This window comes from Ceratotherium simum, chromosome 18 (genome assembly GCF_057802395.1).
Source record: "Ceratotherium simum simum isolate JZ-2026a chromosome 18, ASM5780239v1, whole genome shotgun sequence".
NCBI classification, from domain to species: domain Eukaryota; kingdom Metazoa; phylum Chordata; class Mammalia; order Perissodactyla; family Rhinocerotidae; genus Ceratotherium; species Ceratotherium simum.
In genome coordinates this window covers 26,367,665-26,391,656 of record NC_141917.1, presented here as the reverse complement: position 1 = coordinate 26,391,656, position 23,992 = coordinate 26,367,665, and the positions used below count along the sequence as shown (strand labels likewise).

Here is a 23,992-nt window from a genome sequence, read left to right as displayed (position 1 = left end):
ATTGGCTATTTTTTTTTTTAATTTTATTTATTTATTTTTTCCCCCAAAGCCCCAGTAGATAGTTGTATGTCGTAGTTGCACAGCCTTCTAGTTGCTGTATGTGGGACGCGGCCTCAGCATGGCCGGAGAAGCGGTGCGTCGGTGCACGCCCGGGATCCGAACCCGGGCCGCCAGCAGCAGAGCACACGCACCCAACCGCCAAGCCACGGGGCTGGCCCTCATTGGCTATTTTTCTTTGGTAAGGTTGTAAAGTGCCTGTTCAAGTCTTTTGCCCATTCTTTTATTACCTTCTGTCTTTCTGTTGTTAATTTATAGGAGTTTTTATTGTTAATATATTTTGGATATGAGTCCTTTGTGGGATCTATGTATCATAAATATCTTCTCCATGTCTGTGACCTGCTCTCACTGTGACTTTTACTCTCTTAATGGTTATTTTTTGATGAGCACAAGCTCATAATTTTAATGTAGTATAATATATTGATTTTTCTCTTTATGGTTAGTACTTATGTGTCTTGTTTAAGAAATTTTTACAGTAATGATTTTTAAAGACACCTTCATCAGCACCTAGTTTATATTACATATGCTATTTAAAAATAAGATAATTTAAGGGACTTTAATCTTAAATGATGGCTCAATTACATTGAATATAGCTATAATCACATTACAGTGTTTACATTACATACTATATATGTATATCTGCTTGTTTGTGTACATAGCTATACACACATACAGATTCTTGGGAATATTAAGTTCTCCTAGACTATATAATGTTTCATTTGGTGACCTAAAATTTCAATTTACCTACAAGTTTCTTGGGACGTTTTTCATGGAATAAAATAAGATGATTCTGTACTTTTTAGAAAATAATATATTGATGAGTTTTTAATAGTGATGAAAAGTCAAAACAGTGCTGATACAGTTATATTATAATGGACATCACTAAAAGCTTGGTTTTTCAAACGCTAAATATTAACTTTGTGAGGCAGGTTTTCAAACATCTGAAATTCCTTTGCAATCAAAGAAAAATTTCCATTTAAAAAGATCACAAATCTAAGGCATTAACATGGATAAGTCAAAAATACCAAAATTAAGAGGGAATCCTGCTGGCAAAAAAAGAGGTATAAAGTAAACTCAGGTTAGAATATCGGAAAAAATGTTCCATGAAATCACTTTAGTCATTTTGGAGCCAGACTGGGCAAAAATCTTAGTGGAAATAGCTGGAACCTCTTTATAGAACCTCCTTAATAATTCATGACCAGATTAATCTACCTTGGCATGCTTACTCATCTGAAAAAGATTTATTAGAAGAAAATTCCTTTTGAGCTGACAAGGAGGCACTTGCCATCAGCAGAAGAGAAACCACATACAGTAGTGTCTGTAGATAATATACTGATATGTGAATACCAGAGTGACTCACTTTGAGAAAATATGAAATAAATATCTAAGTTTACAGGACAAATTAGGAGCTGATCACATTAAAATCTCCCGTATTTGAATGTCTTTAGAAGATCCAATTCCTTAAGCCTCTTTAAGGTGTCTCCAAATTACTTTTCCCGTCTTATCTCCCACTATCCTGCTACATGAATTCATCACTCTAGCCTGCTGATTCTCAAAGGAGAGGATTTGTCCTCTGCCCGTATCCTTTCCAAAACTGAGAATCAGAGAAATACCACTTTACCTAACCTTGCCTACACTATCACCTCCCACCCCAAGGGTCTCCTTTCCCCTAATCTCTGACAAGCTCTGCTGGATTGAATCACTGTTACCGTTGGATTACTGGATCTCTCAGCGAGCTGAGGAGGAAAAACAGTTGCCAAAAACTTCTCTAACCAATTTTTTTTCCCTGTTGTCCTTAAACATTTCTCGTGCGTTTTGTTCCAAGTCTAGACCACTGTTTTCCTCCTCTTCTGTTCTGCCAAATCCTGCCAAGGTACTGGCCCTCCTTTATCCTGCGTCCTCTGGATGCCTCCCCTGAGGTCACAACCAATAGAGACTTCCAGTCTCCCCACCTCTCCTGCGTGCCTTATCGTGGCCTGTAAGTCCTTGAGAAACTTCCTGTCTGAACTCATTCAAGCATCTTCCCCTCTTGAGAGGGAAAGAGAACAATGATAATGAAAATGAAAATGATGGTGATGAATGTGATATTAATGATGACAATGGTAATAACAGTGGCAGCTACCACTTGGTGAGGGCCTATGTCCGCTCAACTCGATCTTTCAACAAAGCCCAGCATTTAGATGGCACTCACATTGATTTCCAGGATAAATGTACATTATAATCCTCATTTTACACAAGAAGAAAGAGACCTGGAGGAGTTAAGTCACTTGTCCCAGGTCACACAGCAGTGGCGGCAGAGCTGGAAATTGAACACAGTTCTACCTGACTTGATGCATATGTTTCTTCCACTATTCTATATTTCCTTATTATAGCTCTGGATGCCTGGGAAGGATACAGGAAGAGATGGTGACATCCATTTGTGGCCAACAGTAGCCAGCCCTGGATTTGCTACTCAGCTGAATGTGTTGCTCATTCTAAATTAATAGTATAAACAGAGAATTACGGATCTGGAAGGTCCTCTGCTGTATCCCCCTCCCCACACCTGTACCTATAAAGCCCAGAGTGGGGATCAGGATTTCTCTCAAGATCCTCAGGAAGCCGAGGGGTAGGTAAGAAGAACTCTGTCTGGGAGGTAGATCTTTTTTGCTGGCCCTGAATGAGTGACCTTTGAGATTCCCTTAACTTCTCCAGTCTTATCCATAAAATGAGGAATGTGACTGCACTGGTTCCAAAGGTTCCTGATATTTCCCCAGAGCTCCATGGCCCTCCCCTGGGGACCATTTACAAGGTGTTCATCAACCCTGCCAAGACAGCTGAACCCAAAGATCTCCTCTATGCCCCTGCTACTCCCGCCCCCAAACACACGCAGGAGTTAAATGTATTGCTCTCAGTTGTTCCTCAGGGCCGAAAGGGAGCTGGTCATTGTCTCCACGTGAGGACCTTCAGCACCACGTCTCCCCTCAGACTCATCAGCCTCTGTTCACCACATTGCCTTTTGTCACAAACCCACGTTCTAACATTCATTCAGATATATACTGCCTAATTATTCTGAGTTATAAATACAAAGTCATTCATTTTGTTACTCAGGTTTTTTTAAATAAAATTTTATGGTCCTATACCTGCCACCCTTCCTGAGAATAACTCAGGAGAGGGCCAGGCAGTGCGGGAGGGAGATGCTCTTGGCTGGCAGCATAGACACCAACCCTTTCCACTGATTTGGGTGGCAGGAAGAGGAAGTAGATATTCTTTGGATGTTAACAGACTATGCTTTGTGCTAGCTGCTTTTCTGTGCTTTTTTTTTTTTAATCTGCTCAACCTTTCAAAGTTAGGATTATCATCTCCTTTTTTGAGGTGAGTGAGTGGAGGTTCAGGGACGTTAAATAACCAGCCCAAGGTCATAAGGTAACTCAAGAGCTGAGGGGTAAACGATCCTGCCAAGCTTCCAAATGCTTGCTTTTCCTGCTATACCAGGTATCTTTCATGGGTGGGGCGCCACGGCCGACTTCCCCATTAGGCCAGTAGACACAGTGCCAGAGCCCACACCACTTTTAGAGTCCCACAGAATGTTTTAATTTTAATTTTGTTTAAATTCAGAAGGAAAAAAAAATGAATGCAATCGTAATGAATAGATAACAATAATCCAGCTTCTATCTTTATACCAATGCAGCAATAAAATATAATTTTAGTACATATATATATTTTTTTATAGAGGAAAGAGCCTGTCAGGACGAAAGTGCCTAGGACCCACAAAGTCATCATGGGTCCCCACACACAGCCTCTGCTTTCAACACTGACTTTCTCTCTCAGGACACAGGCCCGCTGCTATAATGCTACACCTGGGAAATGTTAAATCTATTTGTTCCAAAGGCTGCAACTCCATCCCGTCTCTTTGCCCCATGTTCTGGTGGACCAAGAGTTTGGGGGAGAGGTGTGTTTGCTGGGAAGACAGGCCATCAGGAATACTCCACAGTGAAACGGTCACCTGAAGACCTATTGAAGTAAGTGGACCAAACACACAGGAAATTTAAGTCTAAGCAGAGACAGAGACGTTGACATTCACTTCACTATGACTCAAATAAAAATATTCATGTGGGCAGCCAGGATGCATGCAGTGGTTATGCCCAGGGCACGCACCATCTAAAGGAAAAACAATTTTGAGGTTTTAAGGAAAAGAAAGAGCTCATCCTGTTAATGGCTTTATCTTCCCACTACTGAGGCTGGAAGCTCATCTGCAGACAGGCCGGCTCAGGTGGAGTTCTGCTTACCTGAGAGACGACTCTTGAGCTTCAGTTTACTGCTGCCCTGTTTGGGACTTTCCAGGTTCCCCTTGGATTCCTCGAGGCCACACAAATCTTGGGGCTCCTCTGTCCCAGGCATCTGAAATGCAGAGAGCACAGAGCTGATGGGAGAGGCTGGCCTGAGATTCCCTCCAAGAGTTATCTCAAGGCTCAAGGAGCAGCAATACAGGTGTCACGTGAGAAAAAAGGTTCGTGGGATCAAAGCACAGCCCTTCAGATAACCTGGAACCACGTAGCTTCGCGCTCCTCCTAAGACAGCATGCGTCTCACTGCACAGCACAGAACAAGGGAGGTTTCAAAGTGGAAAGAACCCCAGGGGACATTTATTTCTTGAGGAAACTTGTGGGTCAAGATCACCAAGGTGGTCACAAAGCCACAACTGGAGCCCAGGTCTCTTGGCTTATTGGCTAGTGCTTTATCCTACAGCGCAAGTTGCAACAAATACTGAGCCAGAAATTTAAACTCAATTCTAGAGTTATTAAAATACTGTAAGACTTTGATTTTGTGGCAACCAAATAACTACACCCTTGGGTCAACCAGATGTTCCATGTGCTACACTCCTGAGTACTGATCACACACCTCCCATAATCAAGCATGGCCCAGGCTACGTGGAGGCGTCCACAGAAGTCAGCTCACACATCTGTAAGTTGTATGTCTACGGTACCAGACCCCAAGAGGTGATGCAGAAAGGACGACCCCAAGGTCCATTGGATCCTCCATCCCAGAAAAGCTAAACAGGCTAAGAAAAAAACCTCCATTCATTAGAAAGGAAAAGGAGAATTATGCACTTGAGAATGTTTATAAAAAATTTTGTGGGTAAATTTACATGTATAGGGGGGCTGGCTCTGTGGCTTAGCGGTTAAGTGCGCGCGCTCTGCTACCGGAAGCCCGGGTTTGGATCTGGGCGCGCACCGACGCACCGCTTCTCCGGCCATGCTGAGGCCGCGTCCCACATACAGCAACTAGAAGGATGTGCAACTGCAACATACAACGATCTACTGGGACTTTGGGGAGAAAAAGGAGGAAGATTGGCAATAGATGTTAGCTCAGAGCCAGTATTCCTCAGCAAAAAAAAAAAAAAAAAAAAGAGGAGGATTGGCATGGATGTTAGCTCAGGGCTGATCTTCCTCACACACACAAAAAATTTACATGTATAAAACTTATGAGATACAACAAACAAATGAGCCTTCCCATTTGAAATTTTGTTTTCCTTTGAGGTTTTGGAGAAAAGAAAATCATATTAATTAAAACAGATAAGATTCAGGCTAAGGAACGTATATGTACTTTAAAAAGACATAGAAGATATCCTTTAACCCTTAGCAGTCGTCGGAAAGTCATGTAAATATAATGTAAAAAAATCCATGAATTTTAACGGATAATAAAAATTATACATTGTATATCAAATTCAGTGTCTGAAAATGTATAAGGTAAGCAGCAAGTGTAATCTCCCAGGTAACCCTCCCTTTTAAGAGGTAACTGTTTACATACAAATCTTATATTTAATATATAAATAAGATTTGGAAGATTCTCCCTTCCCCCTCAAGTTCAAGTATCTTTCTGGATGAGAAAGAGGAAAAGAAAAAAAATGTCTGAGAAATGAGGAGATGTTGGCAAACTGAGGAAGGGGCATTGGGAAAACAAATTAATCCTGATATGTAAAACAAAGATAAATCTGGTGCGTTCTTATTACAATGTCAGGGATTGGCAGGTCTCCAGGTTTAAATTACGAAGTAAAGGCAAGAATGGAATCCTGAAGATGATTTTAGAGATTCTCTAGAGGGACGTCTTTCCCAACCCCAAACTGTGACTTTAATTCATACACAGTGCAAAAGAACCCTCTTGGAGACATGCCAGAGATCTGGGGCACAGGAAGAGACATGCAAATAGGAATAATCCAGAGAGAAGCCTCAGGGCCTCTCCTTTGCTTGGCTTGAAAACTTTGTGGAAAGAACTTGTCTCCAGACTGTAAATAGCAATTACTGGAGACTGAGTTAAGTTCCTGGTTCTTTCTGGTTACACCACCTGACCCAGGCTATCAGCCCACAGAGAAAGGTATTCCTCGGTTTGCAGGCCAGGCCCTCCTCTGGTGCCCATTAAGTAGGTGGCGTCTCACACAGTGGCCAAGGCCCAAACCATCAGAAAGCCTGTCTGAGATGCTCATGCCAAGGGATAAAAACAATCCCAGCCTACTGTTTCTGGACTGAGGAAGTTTCCTCCTTCCGTTCTCCTCTCTATTTTTCCAGCATAGCCCCAGGTTTTCATACAATCGGAGAAATTTTGGAGACGACATAAACACTCATACGAGGAACCAAGAAGGCAAGTGGTCTGCCCAAGGCTATTCAACTCATTTTACGCAAGGCTGCGACTTCATATTCAGTCTCCTGATTTCTAGCCTCGTGTATTCCCAAGATATTTCCTCCACCTTAATATGCTTTTAAATTAACACTTTGGATGATCAGTACTGTACTGTACTGTATAGTTCGTTCACTTCCATTTTTTTCCATTTAATTTTCATAGCAAACATGTGTCCCAAGGTAAATAATATCTCCATTTGACAGATGAGGAAATAAAACTAAGACTCTCAAGTAACACCTTTTTGTTTATAACATATATCCAGGAAATAGGCTAGATTGTGTGTTAAGAGAGTGAGAGTACCAAATGAGCGGCAGAGAGTTTTACAAGAGCACGCACGCACCACGTCAAATCTGAAGTCCTTACGATGCAAGCGCAAATGCTGTCAACCCTTCTTTATTTTCAGAATCTGAGGGAGGTGGTTTAGAAGTAAGAGAATCACAGCCTTAAGGAATAATCTTTTCTTTTTTTTTCATCCTCATATGCACCAAAGAATGAAATGAGATTTGGTTTCTATAAAATACCAAGAAGATTTCTTATACCAAAGAAATCTTACAGTGAAGATGGTGTATGTTATATTACTACTGAAAGCCGGTAGCTAAAACCAATAAGAATGGACGGAGACACATCTCAAAGTGTTGCAAACGGTACACTGTTGAACTCAAGACAGGAGTGAAACCTTATTTCAGAACTCCCTGAAAGCATTAGCACAGGGTTCTGAAGTTAAATGGAACCATTTCCTCTTGTAACAGAAAACTGGTCTGCCATGATTTTAGGTGGCTTGTAACTCAATGAACAGGAAGTATGTTGCTTAGATACGTAAGTTCCAGGTTATTTCAGGAAGTAGCAACATACAAAGTGCAATTTTGACTACAACGAGCCTCTTTTCAGTTTTATGACTATTGTCTGAAAATGTCCACACTCTAAGAGAGTCTTTTTGCTGTATTTTTTTTTCAGATGCAAAGACCAAATCAAACTGTTCTGGAAATGATGTCATTTTAGCTGTTCTAAAATGAAATATGCAAAAAGTTCTCCTGAAAGGCCTCTGGCTCAGAGAAACAGTTGATATAATCTATTATTCATCAGCAATTTTTAATTCATGTGTTATACCACAATGCCATTATATTAATGGAATCTAACATAATTTGCCAATTTCTAAGTTAGAGCCTCTCTATTTGAAGTTCTGCACACCTGTTACCCATGAGATTCTCTCAGTGAAAAAGAATCTTTAGCTTCTGGTTTTATAGCGAGATAGTAGGGCAGAACGGTTAAGAATCCAGTTGTCTGGGCACAAATCCTGGTCGCACCATTTATTAGCAATTTAGGCATGTAAGTCAACCTCTTTGAACTTCAACGTCCTCATCTGAAAAATGGGGCTTGATTTAAGAATTAAATGATATAGGCTTCTGATTAAAGATGGCCGATTTCCCTCTTAAAATCACTCTAAAATAACAGGAAAGAGATTTTAAAAATGAAAGACATAATGCCACAAGGGCAAAGAGAATAGAAGACAACAGCAACACAATTCTGGAAATCAGTAAGCAGATGAAGGTGTGGTAATGGATGCGACTTGAGCAAGCTGAATTCTAAACTGGGATTGGAGAAAGCCTAAAAGCAAGCCTGCTTGCACAAGAGCTCCCTGAAGGCTCAGGAGTCACCAACAGAGGATCTCCAGAAGTGGGAGTGAAGCTAAGGCTGAAGCAGTGGTAAAAGAAATGGCTGAAGGAGTTGAAAGTGATTGTCACAGGGATTTAGAGGGGACCTGACTTTGAGGGAGATTCCTGGGGTCAGGAACGACCTACACAATCTTTGGTGTGCGTCAGAACCACCTGGAGAGTCATTAAAAGCCCAGGCTTGAGACTGGCCTGGCGGCATAGTGGTTAAGTCCGGCGGGCTCTACTTCAGCAGCCCAGGTTCACGGGTTTGGATCCCAGGTGCCAACCTACACCGCTCATCAAGCCATGCTGTGGTGGCGACCCACATACAAAATAAAGGGAGATTGGCACAGATGTTAGCTCAGGGCCAATCTTCCTCAAGCAAAAAAAAAAAAAAAAAGAGGAAGATTGGCAACATATGTTAGCTCAGGGCCAATCTTCCTCACCAAAAAAAAAAAAAAAAACCCAAGCTTATGGAAGTGGGACAGGGCACAGGCCTCTGTAATTCACCACTGCTCTGGTCCAAACAGAACCAGCTTCCAAAAGAGATGCACGACTGAGCTGTAATTTCCCTAGTCCTCCCCACCCTCCCCTGAGCTTACCCCAGAGATGGAGAATAGGGGAATGGAGGCTTCCAGCTGCACCAAAGTACCCCATCAGCCAAAGAATGAGGGAGAGTTGTTATCATCAGGCAGCTCTTTATTCAGAATACAGGTATTTTAACCAGCAATTGTGGAAACCTCTCTGTATGAACTATAAGCACATGCAGTGTATGCAAAGTATGGTGCAATTTACGTGTACCATAGGCAGTGACATGTATTGTGCCCATAATATATTAACAGAGCATTGATGTCAGAAGCAGTTCTTTCATTATGTAAAATAGGATCAACAGTATTTATTTTCAAAGGGTTAGGGGCCGGCCCCGTGGCTTAGCGGTTAAGTGCTCGCGCTCCGCTGCTGGCGGCCCGGGTTCGGATCCCGGGCGCGCACCGACACACCACTTCTCCGGCCATGCTGAGGCCGCGTCCCACGTACAGCAACTAGAAGGATGTGCAGCTATGACATACAACTATCTACTGGGGCTTTGGGGGGAAAGAAATAAATAAATAAAATCTAAAAAAAAAAAAAACAAAAAGGGTTAAAGTTACCTTGTAATGATCTCATAGGGTTATTATGAGGATTAACTAAAAATGCACTTGAGAGTACTAGTAGAGTACTTAATGTGTATCATAGAAGGATAGTGAAGGTTTAGTTGAAATTTTAAAAAAAGTGCTCAAGCTTTCTCCTGACGAGGTCTCAGGGTGCCTCTAGATGTGATGACAACACAGACTATGATTATAGACTGCAGAGATGTACACTTCAACTCCATACCCGCAGAAACGTAGCAGAGTTAATTAATGAACAAAGCAAAACCAATGGGGACTCAAAGAGAACATGCCATCTTCTTGGATTGAAGATGAGAAAAACGCTCTATAAAATTACTGCAAACCTAACAGCTAACAAGGCAGTTTTAAAGGCATGTGCCTGGAGTGCTTCGTTTTTAGAAATCAGGTTTGCACAGGACACCAAGGAGGACTTGAGAACATGCTCTGGTCTTACGATCAGAATACGAGCAGCGGAAGAGAGAAAATAAAGAATACATGATAATTAGCTAGAGGAAGAGAGATATTTCCTTAAAAGAAAAGATGAGATCTTAGACAACAGACTGGACGGACACGAAGGGGAGATGAGGTTGTGAAGTCCAGAGTAGAATGATGCCTAAGGAAAAGAGATGTGCTGGTTCCCAACTACTCTTAAAGTGGGCATCACAAAAGTGAGGAGACACTAGTTATTCCTAGATTAGAGGGGTTCCCTGAGACCTAAAGAAATCCTCCTGAGGAAGAGAGGAAAAATCACAGAGAACAGAATGCAAGAGACTCCCCTATAGGGACCTCAGGCCCAGAAAACAGAGAGATGTGATTTATAAGCTGCAGATACAGAGCTTGAGTAAGAGGATTTTGAACTGCTATACCAAGAGGGATCAGAAAGTTTGGATAGATGTAAAGGTGGGGGGGGGGGGGTGAGGAAGACCCGGAAGAGTAAAAAAAAAAAAACAAAAATTCCTGGGTAAATTTTAAAGGGACATAGTTATTTTTGTTGCCCTGATGGAAGTGGCCTAAGAAATGTACAAAATTAGGACTATAAAGGAAGCAACCATGAGACACACCAAAGGGGAGCCAGACAGGACAATGACAGGCTAGAATTTGATGTTGGTCTCATGGGAGAATATTTCCTGGGTGGAATTAGCCAACTCAGAGGTGGTGGTCAAGATGTATTTGAATAACAGATACTTTAGTAAACAGAGGCCTCATTGCTTCCATCTCTTTCACAGCGATGAGACCCACATGACGGAGTCTAGAATAGTATTCTAGAAGAAAATATCCGAGTCAGAAAGCAAAGGAACAGGGGACGTAAAAAAGGCACAGAGATTCAGCAAGCAGGGCTACGAAAGAAGGAAGCAGTTCATTTAAGCGGCAGGTTAAACAGAAACTCAAGTGGGTCTTCCCAAAAAGAGACAGAAATGAAACTCTAGAGGCATATCCAATTACCTCCCAAAAATATGTAGCAGAAAGCAATGCTACTCGACCCCTGGCACACTCCAAACCCGAGGAAAAATGAATCTCAAGGAGCAGGTGGCAGAAGTATTAGCCCTTACTAGCTCATTAGGGGCATAAGCTTCAGAATCATCAACAGTATGTCTGGTTCCTGAATCTGCAGAGGGGGTTTTTCCAGTTGAATAAATGGGGGAGGAGAGATGCAGCCTCCTCCAGTCTAATCACTTCTATGCCAAGACACAGTGGAAATGGAAAATGTGGGCCCAGAATGCAAAATGCCTACTCCTGAGAATGCGGAAGCTCTGTCAGAGGCACGATCCATGCCCAACGCGGTACACCAGGAGCCCCCTACTTTCATCTCAAAGTGTAAGGCAAATCAAGAAGATTTTGTATATAAATGAAAAGCACTTGAAGTAGGACCGGGGTGATTCCCCCACCCAGACTTGGAGGAAGATTCTGCCAGTTGAGTTTAAGTTCAGGGTCATGGACTCCAAACAACAGCTACAGACTGACTGGCATCTAGACAAACCAAGACTATTTTCACCATCAACTCTTCTTTACTTGATATCATTGAGTCTCTGCTATAGCCTGTTGGGAGACAACTCTCCATGGCTCTCTCCCACTTCTGTGTGGCTTGTGAACAGAGGCATAGACTGTTTTTACTCTGCATTATCTATCAAGGACGCTTGTAGAGTCAACAGCCTTGAAACTTAGAGACAGTGTCTCAGGAGGACAAGGCAGGTTTGTTTACTGGCCAGTATAATAAAAATAATGTCTCTCTCTGATGTCTCTCTGGAGCAAAGATCAGTCAGGTTTGCTTCCAGCCCATCATAAAAGTTTCAGCTTGCTTACGCTCAGGGTTCCTCAACTGTGATGCGAATCCACCGTGTGTGCGTCTACCTCAGCCCCTCTGCATCATTCCCATAGGACTTGTGTGTTGGGGGATTATGTGAACATGAAGCCCTAAACTGGGATAGAATCCTAAACTGGGATTAGAGAAAGCCAAAAGCTAGTTGCTGTGCCATGAGTAATAAAGTCACAAAGTCATTTGCGTCTGACCAAGGAATCTCATGTCTTCTGCCAGCGTCCACGAAATTGTAGCGTAAAATCTCAGACTGTTTATAGCTCTTGACATCGTCTTTGGCAAAATTAAATAAGGTCCTGGGAACAAAATTTTGCCAGGGACAAGTGTCTAGGGGACTGGGGATTGGCTCATTTTTCTAAATGTCAAGGGTATGGGGCCAAGGTTTTGATACCATTGTGGGTCCACTTATTCTTTGTTCATTTACATTTCACTAAAAAATAAAGCACACAAGAGACTTGCTGTTGAACAAATGCAACTTTCTTGGAGCTGAAAGAGCCATATTTGTTTCGGTGGAAAACAGCCCAGGCTGCAGATGCTGAACAGCACAAGCTCTCTGCAGCATCCAGCATCAAAACTCTTATTCGCTAAGACAGAGCAAAATAAGAAATAGGAGAGATTGAAGAGGGCCATTAAGTGCTTTGGTTTTTAACTGAAAGGTCAAGAAAATTTAAGTTTAGATGTTAATTACTCTGGATTTTAATATCTTTGGATTATGACTTGCAAAAGGATTTGAATTTGTTGGCATTTTAATTATTTGAACATCATTATTATGTTGACATTTTTATCTCATTGCAGACCCTCTGGAAATCTGCACTGGACAATGTGGCTAGAAATAATTTTGGATGAGACACAGCATAAGGATTGAGTCTTAGCTTCCGGCAAATTTTAGTCTTCTGGGGATGGGGAGCAAACCATCATTACCCACGAGACAGGCCCCTGGAGTCCAAGTTAAAAGTCTCGTACGTACTCAGACATGTCCTATAACTGCTGTCCAAAGCATTTATGAGATCTCCTTAAACGCACTGTGATTAATATAATGTTTAACTCCCTAGCATCATCTGTCTTTCTCAGCTAACTCCCGAAGCCTTACAAACAAACCACGCAAAGAATGGCTTTTATCTCCAACCATTTTTATTACACAAGCATACCTGATCCCCAGGAAAACTGCAGGAGGACTGGTTGCACCCAGTTCATGCCATGTTTTTACAGTTCCCAGCACTTGAAAAAAAAAAAAAAAATCTGCAAATGTGACAGACGACATCCAAGCTCCAAATCCTTGGAAGCTTTGCTGGCTCAGTCCCCTGGTCAGCATCTACAGGACAGTGGAGCATGGCGACTCCCCTTTCATGCTTCAGTCACACTACGATTATTTTTAGGCTGCCAAAGGAAGCTCATTTTCCAAATCTCTGGGGCAGATGTTTGAGAACCAGATGGCCGTCAGAGAGGCCAGGGCCGGGAATGAATAACCATTCAGAAAGAGGGAATCAGAACAACAATAAATCAGCCCACAGAGGCAAGAAGCCTGCGAGTTGACTGCCGAAATTAAAACACAGATCTACTGCTACACTAGACTCATTGCTTTCCAACAAAGAGAGTAACTCAGGGCTGAAGAGGAAAACAGTACAACTAAAAAGGAAAATGGGCCAAACCCCAGCATGCTCTGGTCCACGCAGAGCATGTGTGCAGAGCGTCAGATGCAGCTGAGGGAAAAGTGGCAGCTGATGTGGACTGAGATGCTCAGGCTGTGGCTCTGCAAATGAAATAATATTGTCCTTGTTCTATCTGAGCCCATTTCCTGTTTCCTCCCATTTATCATCCCCAAACAATTTGAATGGGCTTAACACACTTTGTTGGTGATGATCTGGATGATTTTCGTGCATACAAATTAAATAGATTTCCTGGCCCCTTAGAAAAGTGAGGCAAAGAAATCACCTTTAAGAGTATAGGAACGTAATCGGTCATTGGCCCACGTTTGCCCCTCTTGTCACCTTCCCAAGGAGAGGACAGTGTGCTCAATTGGCTCTCTGTCTTCAAAAATAACAGGAGAGGGGCTGGCCCCGTGGCTTAGCGGTTAAGTGTTCGTGCTCTGCTACGGGCGGCCCGGGTTTGGATCCCGGGCGCGCACCAATGCACTGCTTCTCCGGCCATGCTGAGGCCGCATCCCACATACAGCAACTAGAAGGATGTGCAGCTATGACATACAACTATCTACTGGGGCTTTGGGGAAAAAAAGGAGGAGGATTGGCAATAGATGTTAGCTCAGAGCCAGCCTTTCTCAGCAAAAAGAGGAGGATTAGCATGGATGTTAGCTCAGGGCTGATCTTCCTCACAAAAAAAAAAAAAAAAGTTTAAAAAAAGTTTAAAAATAACAGGAGATGTGGATGGCAAGGAGGAGAAGCTGCATATGTCCCTCCTTGGTATTGATTTCAAATTGAGACAAGGCAAATACACACGTTCTCCGCAAAGCAGGAATCTCGCACTCTTGCTATGTTCCCATGGCCCAGTAGGCAAGAAAACTGGAAAGTCTGAAGCTCTTCCTTGGTTTGTGGGCTGGGACTAAAGGCAGACCCTTGGGGCATTTCTCAGCAGGAGCTGCCTGCCTGCTCACATTGGACATATCTCTGGGAGCAGGACTACGATATGCCTTACCCTAAACTCCAGAATAAAAAAATCAAGGTTGTGTGTGTGTGTGTGTGTGTGTAGAAAAATATCAAGACATATAAAAAGTAAAGATGGGAGGGCTATCAAAAAAGAAAGTCATGTAAAAGACCTAAGAAGTAAACAGGAGGACTGGCAGGAGAAAAAGTATGAGATGAATCTTTGGAGGTGCCTAATACAGCAGCCGAGTCAAATCCAATTCAGCAGTGACGGTCAACACGCCAGATTCTTCCAAAGCCTTTTCTTTATACAAACGTTTTAGAGGAAGTTTTCCATGATTACATGGCTTATTGTAACAGAAAACGATTGTTTTAACTGGGCATACCATTTAGGCAGGTTTTAGATGAAGAGTAACTGGTCATGTTGAAGACACTGTGGTTAAATTTTGGTCTGCTGTGAAGTTCCAGGCAGGACCCCAAGGCTTTCTGCGCCTTTTCCAGATCAACATGAGCTGTACTCTGAATTCTTCATTTTCCAGGAGTAGTGTTGAGTTCATGCTGATTTGCTGATACATACAGTTCTAAGGGCACTTCTTCTTTTTTTTTTTTTTTAAAGATTTTATTTATTTATTTATTTTTCCCCCTAAAGCCCCAGCAGATTGTTGTATGTCATAGCTGCACATCCTTCTAGTTGCTGTATGTGAGACGCGGCCTCAGCATGGCCGGAGAAGCGGTGCGTCCGTGTGCGCCCGGGATCCGAACCCGGGCCGCCAGCAGCGGAGCACGCGCACTTAACCGCTGAGCCACGGGGCCGGCCCAAGGGCACGCACTTCTTGAAGAATCGGACTAGAAAGCTGACATGTGCTCCGTGGAGCCCACGTGGGAAGCAGTAATAAGAGAGGCTGTCCCTGGCTCACACGAGATCAACTCCAGCAGGGGTCACCAAAATGCTGCCTGGGGGCTAAATCTGGCCCAACACCTGTTTTTGTCAAGTTTTGTTGCAACATGGTTATGCCCATTAGTTAACTTATTGCCCATGGCTGCGTTTGCACTACAAAGGCAGAGGTGAGCAGTTGCAGCAGAGACTGGCCGGCAAAGCCTGAAATGTTTACGATCTGTCCTTTACAACTGCCAACTTCTCATCTGCAGGAATAGTTCATACCCTAGCCCTACCCATCTCCCTACCTCCAGCCCTATCCAAAGTCATTGTGAACAAATGAGAATTTTTAGGAAACATAACTTAATACGTTGAAGGGAAGGCACTGACAAGCAGAGACAGTTTAAGGAAGCTGCTACCGGAGGCAAGGCTCAACTGGTCTACCATGGTATTTCCTCTAAAAACATCCTTGTCACCCAGGCTTTTTATCTTTAAACTTCATTTTTAAATGATATCGATAAGAAACTCATTTGAAATAACAAGGATTCTTTTTTTTAAAAGACACTTACTTTTCTAAGTGTCATAGGATTATTGGCCACTGTTTAAATTGGTTAATCCGATCGCTTTACCAACAAACACACTGCTTGGAAGAAATGAAAAGGGTTTTGTTTGGTTTTTGGTCTTTTGTTTTGTTGTTATTGTTGTTGTTGGTGGTGGTGGGGAAAGAGGAGAAAATGACTTGGAGAAGAAGAAAGAAGAAGCATCTTGGGAACCTGGAAGCTTAGGGGATAGGGGAGACTGTGAGTTCCTCGGTGGGGGAGTTTAGAGCAGTGAGGGCACTAGGCTCCTGGAAAGCTGTGAAGAGAGGGACCAGCAGAGGAGGAGTGGATACCAGGAGGTTGGAGGGTTCAAAGGTAAACAAATCCCATGCAAAATATTGCTTAGGATCGGCCCTGCCTTCAGAAAAATAAAAGGAGAGGAAACTCATTTCATCCTTCTCTTCTACCACCAAGGAGCCTTCGCTCACAGGACCCCGCACTCCAACTGGCCAGCTGGCCTTGCTCCCTCCCTCCACCGACCAGTCACAGCACTTCCTGCCTTTCCATCATCATGTCCATTTCTCCTTCAGTCCACGCTCTGGCTACTTCTCAATGGAGCTATAGCAATGGCCTCCGAATCCATCTCTCCACCTCCATCTGCCTTTCTTGAGTCCAGCTCTTCCTCTACCTCACCCCTTGAGTAATCTTAAAACAAAAACTCTGACCCTGTCACTCAACGTAAACACCATCAATGAGTCACAGTACTTGTACACTAAGTCATCACTCCTTAGTCTGGAACTAAAACCACGGGCTGAACATTTGCACTTAATAGACTATCTGTTGGAACTTAGGCCTTAGAATTTATTTGTGGACCACTGCACATGTTATTTTTCTACTCTAGAGTGTCACCCCTTTCTATGGGTGTTCCTGTAGAAATACAACGGAATAGTCAAACACCACCCCATCCACTGAGCCCTCCATGATCCCTGGAAGGAATCAGATGTCTCTCCTCTAGGTCAACATAGCATATGGCTCCTAAGGATTTATTATAGGGGAGAGGGGAATATGAGAAGTACAGAAATAACTATAATTCATTATGGAATAAAATAAATACTGTAAGAGAGGAAGAAAGACTGTGTCTGTGGTCTCTTTGTATCCCCCAAAGTACCCAGCACAGCTCTCAGCATGTGGACGGCAACATCAAGCTGGCTGCAGTCCAGCGTGGCTCATACTATGACTTGGTTGTGGGCCCCTGCAGGGCCACGTTATCAAATTCTGAGGTTGTGTCTGGTATCAGTGGGAAGAGTGTTAGGAAGAATTAGAGATGTCTGCTCTGGGAGCTGAAGAGCGGGTGTGTAGGTGACATGCCAGCCACCTATTTGCCACCACTGGCTTAAAAGATAAAGCCACAAATACTCACTAAATAAATATGTTTGTTTCTAGGAAATAAATTCGAATATCCAAACAGCTTTACCAACACATTTTTGAAAACACCTACCTGTGTTTTCAGGAGGTGTCTTTCTGATTTTTAAGTACTAAAATGTGAGAAACAGACAAATGAAATTGGCAATCAGAGAAAGGAGAGATGCCAGAAGGCTGGAGTAATTAGAAGAGTCTCTTTGAGGAATGAGGGGCTTCAGAATCTTGACGGTCAGGAGTGGAAGGAAAAATATCCCAAGTGAAGGAAAAAGAGCAAGACCCAGGAGGGAGGGGCATGGTTTTCCTTTTCTACAAATGTCATTGAGCTAAATCAGTACTTGTGCAAAAAGCTAGGCAAGCAAAAACAAGCAAACAAACAGCTAGGCAAGCCAACACAGTAACAGCAGGGCGTGGGGTGGGGAGAATTCTATTCATCTTCAACAGCTCTATGTCTCCGATAAATTTCTGCCCTGGATTCCACAGGGGAACTTCTGATCTCATATACTTTGCTTTGTTTTTATTTCCAGGCTCTGTCCTACCATGTCATATAAAATGTGGTGAAAAAGAGAAGAATACCAAAAACTCCAAATCTTCCACTGCTCATGAAGTCTTCAAGTGAGGTGTGTTTTTACTCATTGCCTATTCATCTAACTCATCTACACACCATTAAAGGCAATGTCGTCATTTTCCTAAAAAACCAACACAATAACTGGAATTGAAACTAAGTGAGGATATCCTGTTTCTCTTAAGAGAGTAAGAATCTGACTGTGTGTATCAGCACTGTCTCCATTTACAGTCTCAAAAGACACATACATCTCAAGGATTTCTGCTGCCTTAAAGGCTTAGTGAAGCTCATAAACAAATAAGATATATTACTTCAGATACATGGTGCACAAATGAGTCACATCGCCCTGTTTTTCCCTGTGTGTAATTCTCATCATTTTGTCTATGGCAGAAGAAATTTTTATTTCTGTTTCATTTCTGAACTGCCACCTTCCTTCAAGTCTTAATATATTCTACTTCACATTTCAATGAGTGGACCACAGATTTAAACTCCTAAAGGATATATAAAACTAAATTAATAGGAACATTCGTAATAGGGGGCAGAGCTCAAAGGCATCTTGGAATACTGTGATAGAATACACAAAGATAGGAACCAACTTACCTGACATGATAAAGTCACTTCATGACTCTACCGTATTATTTTCATAAAAGAAATTAATTTGAGGGTAAAGAGACTTTATTACATGCTCTAGTAGGCCACATTTTATTTTCCCTGAAATCTGAAGGAATTTTTCAAATCCAAAAGATGATAATAAAGTTGACCGCATGCTAAGGGGATTTCTTTAACAGTATTTAATAATGCTCCATGCTGTGATGTCAACCTTTGTAGGCTGTGTAGCCATCAGGCACTCCCAACATAGATTCATAAATTATAACCCAGACTACTGTACTAATGTATACATGCACTATTAAACACAAAATAATCTAAAATGAGATTAAAATCTATACAAGCTTTAATACTTTCCTCCCACACTCCAAGGGACCATCCGGCTTCCCCCGCAGTGTGCTCACCCCACTTTGGAGACCACTGTGCTATGAGACTGTAGAACACAATACTTGCTTTTCTATGCAAATCACATGAATTGTTTACCTCCTTGAGAACTGCAAACTGCTTGCATGAAAATGCAGCACAGAACCAGGTAGCGAGTTGGAACAGGCCCTGCAAACTGTGTCACGGGAATAAGCCGAATTGAAACTTCAGCAGTTTTCGGGGCAATTCATCCAGGCCAGATAATTATTCTTATCTTATTTCCCCCCCACCCATTTAAATAATCACTTCATCTCCTTAAGTAAGAAACCAAATAAAAACCACCTCCAAATTTAAATCTTACTTTCCTAGACCTGCAATTATTGCAGCCTTGTCTTTCTTCTCTTGCTCTGGCAATTCTACATACTGCATTGAGTTTCATGCCACCTCTTATACATGGCCCGTGCCAGCTGAAGTGCGGCTTAAGGAACATCTAAGTGAACTGAGACCTACCTGGGGAAATCTAGGGCTCTGAGGGAAAAGAGAGAGTGGTTCACAGTCTGGGACAGTGGAGAGAAAAGTGTGCAACTTGGGGAACTGTGGATCAGTATGTGTTGCTGCCTGCTTTGGGTTGGTGCCAAGATAGCTTCTGCCTCAACAGCACCAGTCTATGCCAAATGGGGCTCTCCAGCCTGGAACCTGAAGCTCTGAGGCTCAGTCTAAACTGAGCTGCATTTTAGACATCCAGAGTGTGGCGCTGCCTGTGTGCACGTATGCGTCTGTAACGCACACTTCTTCCCCTTACGTGTTTGTGAAGTGCCATCGATGCTTCTCTTAGTGCGTTCACCTTTTCTTTCTTGGCTCTTTCTTTTACCTCACAGCTGCCTTAAGCTATAACGTGACTTGTCCGGGGAACAAGTTTGCTATCAATGGAGTTTAGCAGTCTCTCTCACCACAGATTTCTAGCCTCCAGAATGCAAAGTCTGGACCAGCTAACCCCCAGGGTTCCTTGTAGCTCTGACACTTCATAGTCCTATTTACCGGCACCCGCACCTTCGGGACTTGCGGTTCCCTGCTCTTATCCTTGCTACTTTTTTGGCTAGTCTTTTCACTTACATTCCACTTACCACTACACCAACTCCCTTGGGATGTTTAATCCTCTATTGTTGATTTGTTAAAAATCAAGTCCTCAATTCCCTTTCTAGCTGCTTGCAGCTTTCGAACCTTAGCCAAACAAAAAATAAGAAATCCACTCATTTGTTAATGAGGTACTATCAGGAATGTCCTATTTTAAGGGAATGGACACTGTGTTCTCCCAACGTTATCCTTGGAAAAATGATTACTATATCATCGATATTTGTATCCCAGATGGAAACTCCCAGAAGGGAGAGGCAGACAGACTTTTGAGTTTGTGGACACAAACAACAAGCACCTACTATGTGCCATGCCCATTTTAAATTCATGGTGTGTTGTAGAAGACGGGCAAGTTAGTGAAAGATAACCAGACCTTATCATGAGGGGTATGCAGCAGGGGCATTAGGGAATGAGAGAGGGTATGTCCACCATCCACCGGTCCCCCCATCTGTCCAACCATCCATCCATCCCATAATACATATCGTGAGCTGACTGTGAGCACTTGGGATACACGAGTGAGCAAACCTGACATGGGCCCTGTCCGCATGGATCCTCTACTAATAGAAGAGGATGACATTAAGCAAACTGTCACATGAACAAATGTATCATTATAATCTGTGTTAAGGGCCATGAAGGAAAAAACAGGGCGTATTACATGCTGGGGGTCCAGGCATGAAAAATGTGTGTATCTGGGAAGACTTCCTGGAAGAGGTGAATCTGGAAGTTAGATAAGCAGGAAGTAGAAGCCCAAGGAGAAGGGAAGACTGTTCGTGACCCAGGGGAGTGAGGACGTCTCTAAGCAGTGGCTGCCATCGCCCTGTGCAGCCCTTCAGAGGGACCCTGAAGCTCAGCCGCAGAGCCAAGTGCTGCTCAGACCCCAGCAGCCTGTCCGAACACCCTCTCCTCAAGGCTTTAGAGAAAACATCCTCTCCTCTTACAAAAAGCTCAGGGAGCCCTGTGCCAGCGTGTCTCTGCATTCATAGTTTCACTCTGTGAAGATCTGATTTTGAGTCAGACCCTGGGATCTTCCTGTTTTAATACTAATCACAAGTTTACGCACTCGGTGCTCATTGTCCTTTGCATTACTCTCTAAGTTCAATTCACCAGAAAAATCTAGATCAGGCCCCAAACAAGAGACAGTTTCTCATCCATGGCAGCCTGACTCAACCAGAAATGGTCCTTTCAGTGCTACGATACAAGTGCTCAACACCCAAACACTTTGGCAACATTTAGAGTGGACACTCTATCAATTATTCAATCCAAATAAAACACAAGAGATTCTCTCCTTTCTTTCCATATAGGGATTAATATCTACCCCCGAGGATGCTGACTTTTCCAGAAGACTGTGATTCAGGTCCTCACACCTCTTGACGATTCCACCAACAAAGAATCAAACACCAACATCAGACTTACAGAATCGTAAGATCCAGCTTGGTCCTTCTTTCCTTTTGAGAGATGAGGTCCTTTATTCCTTCTTTTTTTTTTTTTTTTTAATTGTTATTTATTTTTACCCCAAAGCCCCAGTAGATAGTTGTATGTCATAGCTGCGCATCCTTCTAGTTGCTGTATGTGGGACGCGGTCTCAGCATGGCCAGAGACGCGGTGAGTTGGTGCACGCCCAGGATCCGAACCCGGGCCACCAGCAGCGGAGCGCGTGCACTTAACCGCTAAACCATGGGGCTGGCCCCCCTTTATTCCTTCTTAAACCCTAATTACCCAAAAGTTCTCAAAGATTTTCCAAACTGGTGATTCCAAAAATGTTAGAACTAATTCTCTTGATGCGAAAGGAAGCTGGATACAGGTCTCCTGATTGATGTGCTAAATAAACTCTTCCTAGCTGAGCTCTGAAAACTGCAGATTTGGCAAAGGCAATCATTGCTTCCACTTTTGGTTTTTTTTTTTTGGTTAAAAATATAAAAAGGGAGACAGTCTCCCAATCACTTAAGAGGTATCACCCATTTCACTCCCTATTATACTAAAACTCTTCCTGCTCTCTTCATTTTATTTATTTATTTATTTTTTTGGTGAGGAAGATCAGCCCTGAGCTAACATCCATGCTAATCCTCCTCTTTTTGATGAGGAAGACCGGCTCTGAGCCAACATCTATTGCCAATCCTCCTCCTTTTTTTTTCCCCAAAGCCCCAGTAGATAGTTGTATGTCATAGTTGCACATCCTTCTAGTTGCTGTATGTGGGACGTGGCCTCAGCATGGCCAAAGAAGCGGTGCGTAGGTGCGCGCCTGGGATCCAAACCTGGGCCGCCAGTAGCAGAGCGCGCGCACTTAACCACTAAGCCATGGGGCCGGCCCTGCCCTCTTCATTTTAAAGAGCCACTCTCTCAGAGGGCTAGAGCATGGATTTTTTTCCTGAAAAACATCATTTTTTTAAAAGATGAACTGTAATTATTTACACTTGAGAAAGGACACACACTTTTTTGAATAGCCAATAATAATACATGGGCCACCCATTTTATTGGAGGGCTCTAAAGTTCTCAAACATTAGTCTGAGTCCAAATCACCTAGAAGGAAGGCTTATTAAAAAACAGATTGTGTGGGGGCCGGCCTGGTGGCACAAGTGGTTAAGTGCGGGCGCTCTGCTGCAGCGGCCTGGGGTTTGCCGGTTCGGATCCCGGGCGTGCACCGACGCACCGCTTGGCAAGCCATGCTGTGGTGGTGTCCCATATAAAGTAGAGGAAGATGGGCACGGATGTTAGCCCAGGGACAGTCTTCCTCAGCAAAAAAGAGGAGGATTGGCATTGGATGTTAGCTCAGGGCTGATTTTCCTCACAAACAAAACAAAACAAAAAAAACAAAACAGATTGTTGGATGCCACTCTCAGAGTTTCTGATTCAGGAGGTCTGGGGTGGGACCCGAGGATTTGAGTTTCTAACAAGTTTCCAGGTGATGCTGATGCTGCTGGTCCGGGGACCACACTTTGAGAACGACTGCTCTACAGCTAGCTTTATGATTGAGAAATATGTACCGAGTATGTATTGAATACAAGGTACTTCATTGGATACTGGGGGCCCAAAGAAGTACATCGGACTTCAAAAGTTTATAAGCTTTAAGTGTTTTCTTTATTTCCCCAAAGAGATAAGCAGCAACAAATAAATAGAAAACAGCAGATGTTAAACGCCAGGGGAGCAGTGATTAGCAGATTTGAGAGAGAGAGAGGATGGCAGATGCTTCAAGCAGAGAGCACGTCAGAGATAACTTCGAACTTCATCCCGTCTTTGAAAGGAAGGTAGTGCTTAGATAACCAGAGAGGAGGGCACGGGTGATGCCTTGAAGCAAAGCACCTCAGTTCCTTTCAACGTCGACTCTCCTTTCCATGGGGATCCGGGCATGCAGGAGGGGAATTACGGCTCACATCTGCAGGCTGAAGCGCTCAGTTGCAGCTGCACCACCCCAGCAGGGTTCCAAGTACACAAAATTTGCAACTGAGTAGAGTGTCTCTCAACTGGCCACAAGGACCAGAAGGGAACTGCTCTTCCTTATTCTCCAATCAGCGGCAAGGTGAGATCTCGCAGTGCTGCCATGCCCCAGAGTGCTGACATCCTAACTGGTGGAAGGGGCAGGGGCCAATCCCTCTGAAGAGCACGGAGAGGGACCCAGGCAGGGCATGTGGTGGGGGCAAGAGGAGTGAAGCAGACGAGTCAGAGGCCCGGGGACCCAGGCTTGTGCCTCAAGGACATAAGAGGACCAGGGGAGCTCCAAGGGAAGGATCAGAAGTGGTCAAGGAATGACGGGAGATCACAGGAGAATCCCTCGTCTCTTCAACCCCTATTATATCCCAGGCATTGTACTGTCCTGGGGATAGAGAGAGGCTCAAGGCATCATGGCCTTTGCCCTTGAAATGCTTATGTCTAATGAGGAAGACAGAACAGTGAAAAGATAAATTATGAACACAAGATGGTAAGCGCTATGATAGAAATCTATTCACAGTGCTATGCATGTGCAGAGTACAGACCAAGTAACTCGGGGCGGGGGGTCAGGGAAAGGTTTACTTATGGGGAGAGTGACATTTGGGCTGGTTGACAAGGATCATGCCAGGGAAAGAAGGCCTTCCAGGTAGA

The 23,992-nt window shown here is 43.4% G+C and overlaps 1 protein-coding gene across 2 annotated transcripts in view; it reads right to left on the bottom strand.

Moving 5' to 3' along the window:
• Positions 1–23,992, bottom strand: part of PDZD2 (PDZ domain containing 2) — a 348,033-nt gene that overhangs the window by 47,818 nt on the left and 276,223 nt on the right. For both annotated transcript variants that reach the window (XM_004422700.3, XM_087443167.1), the window contains exon 7: positions 4,323–4,434. In XM_004422700.3, the coding sequence (XP_004422757.1) occupies positions 4,323–4,434 (112 nt within the window). The remainder of the gene's footprint in view (positions 1–4,322; positions 4,435–23,992) is intronic.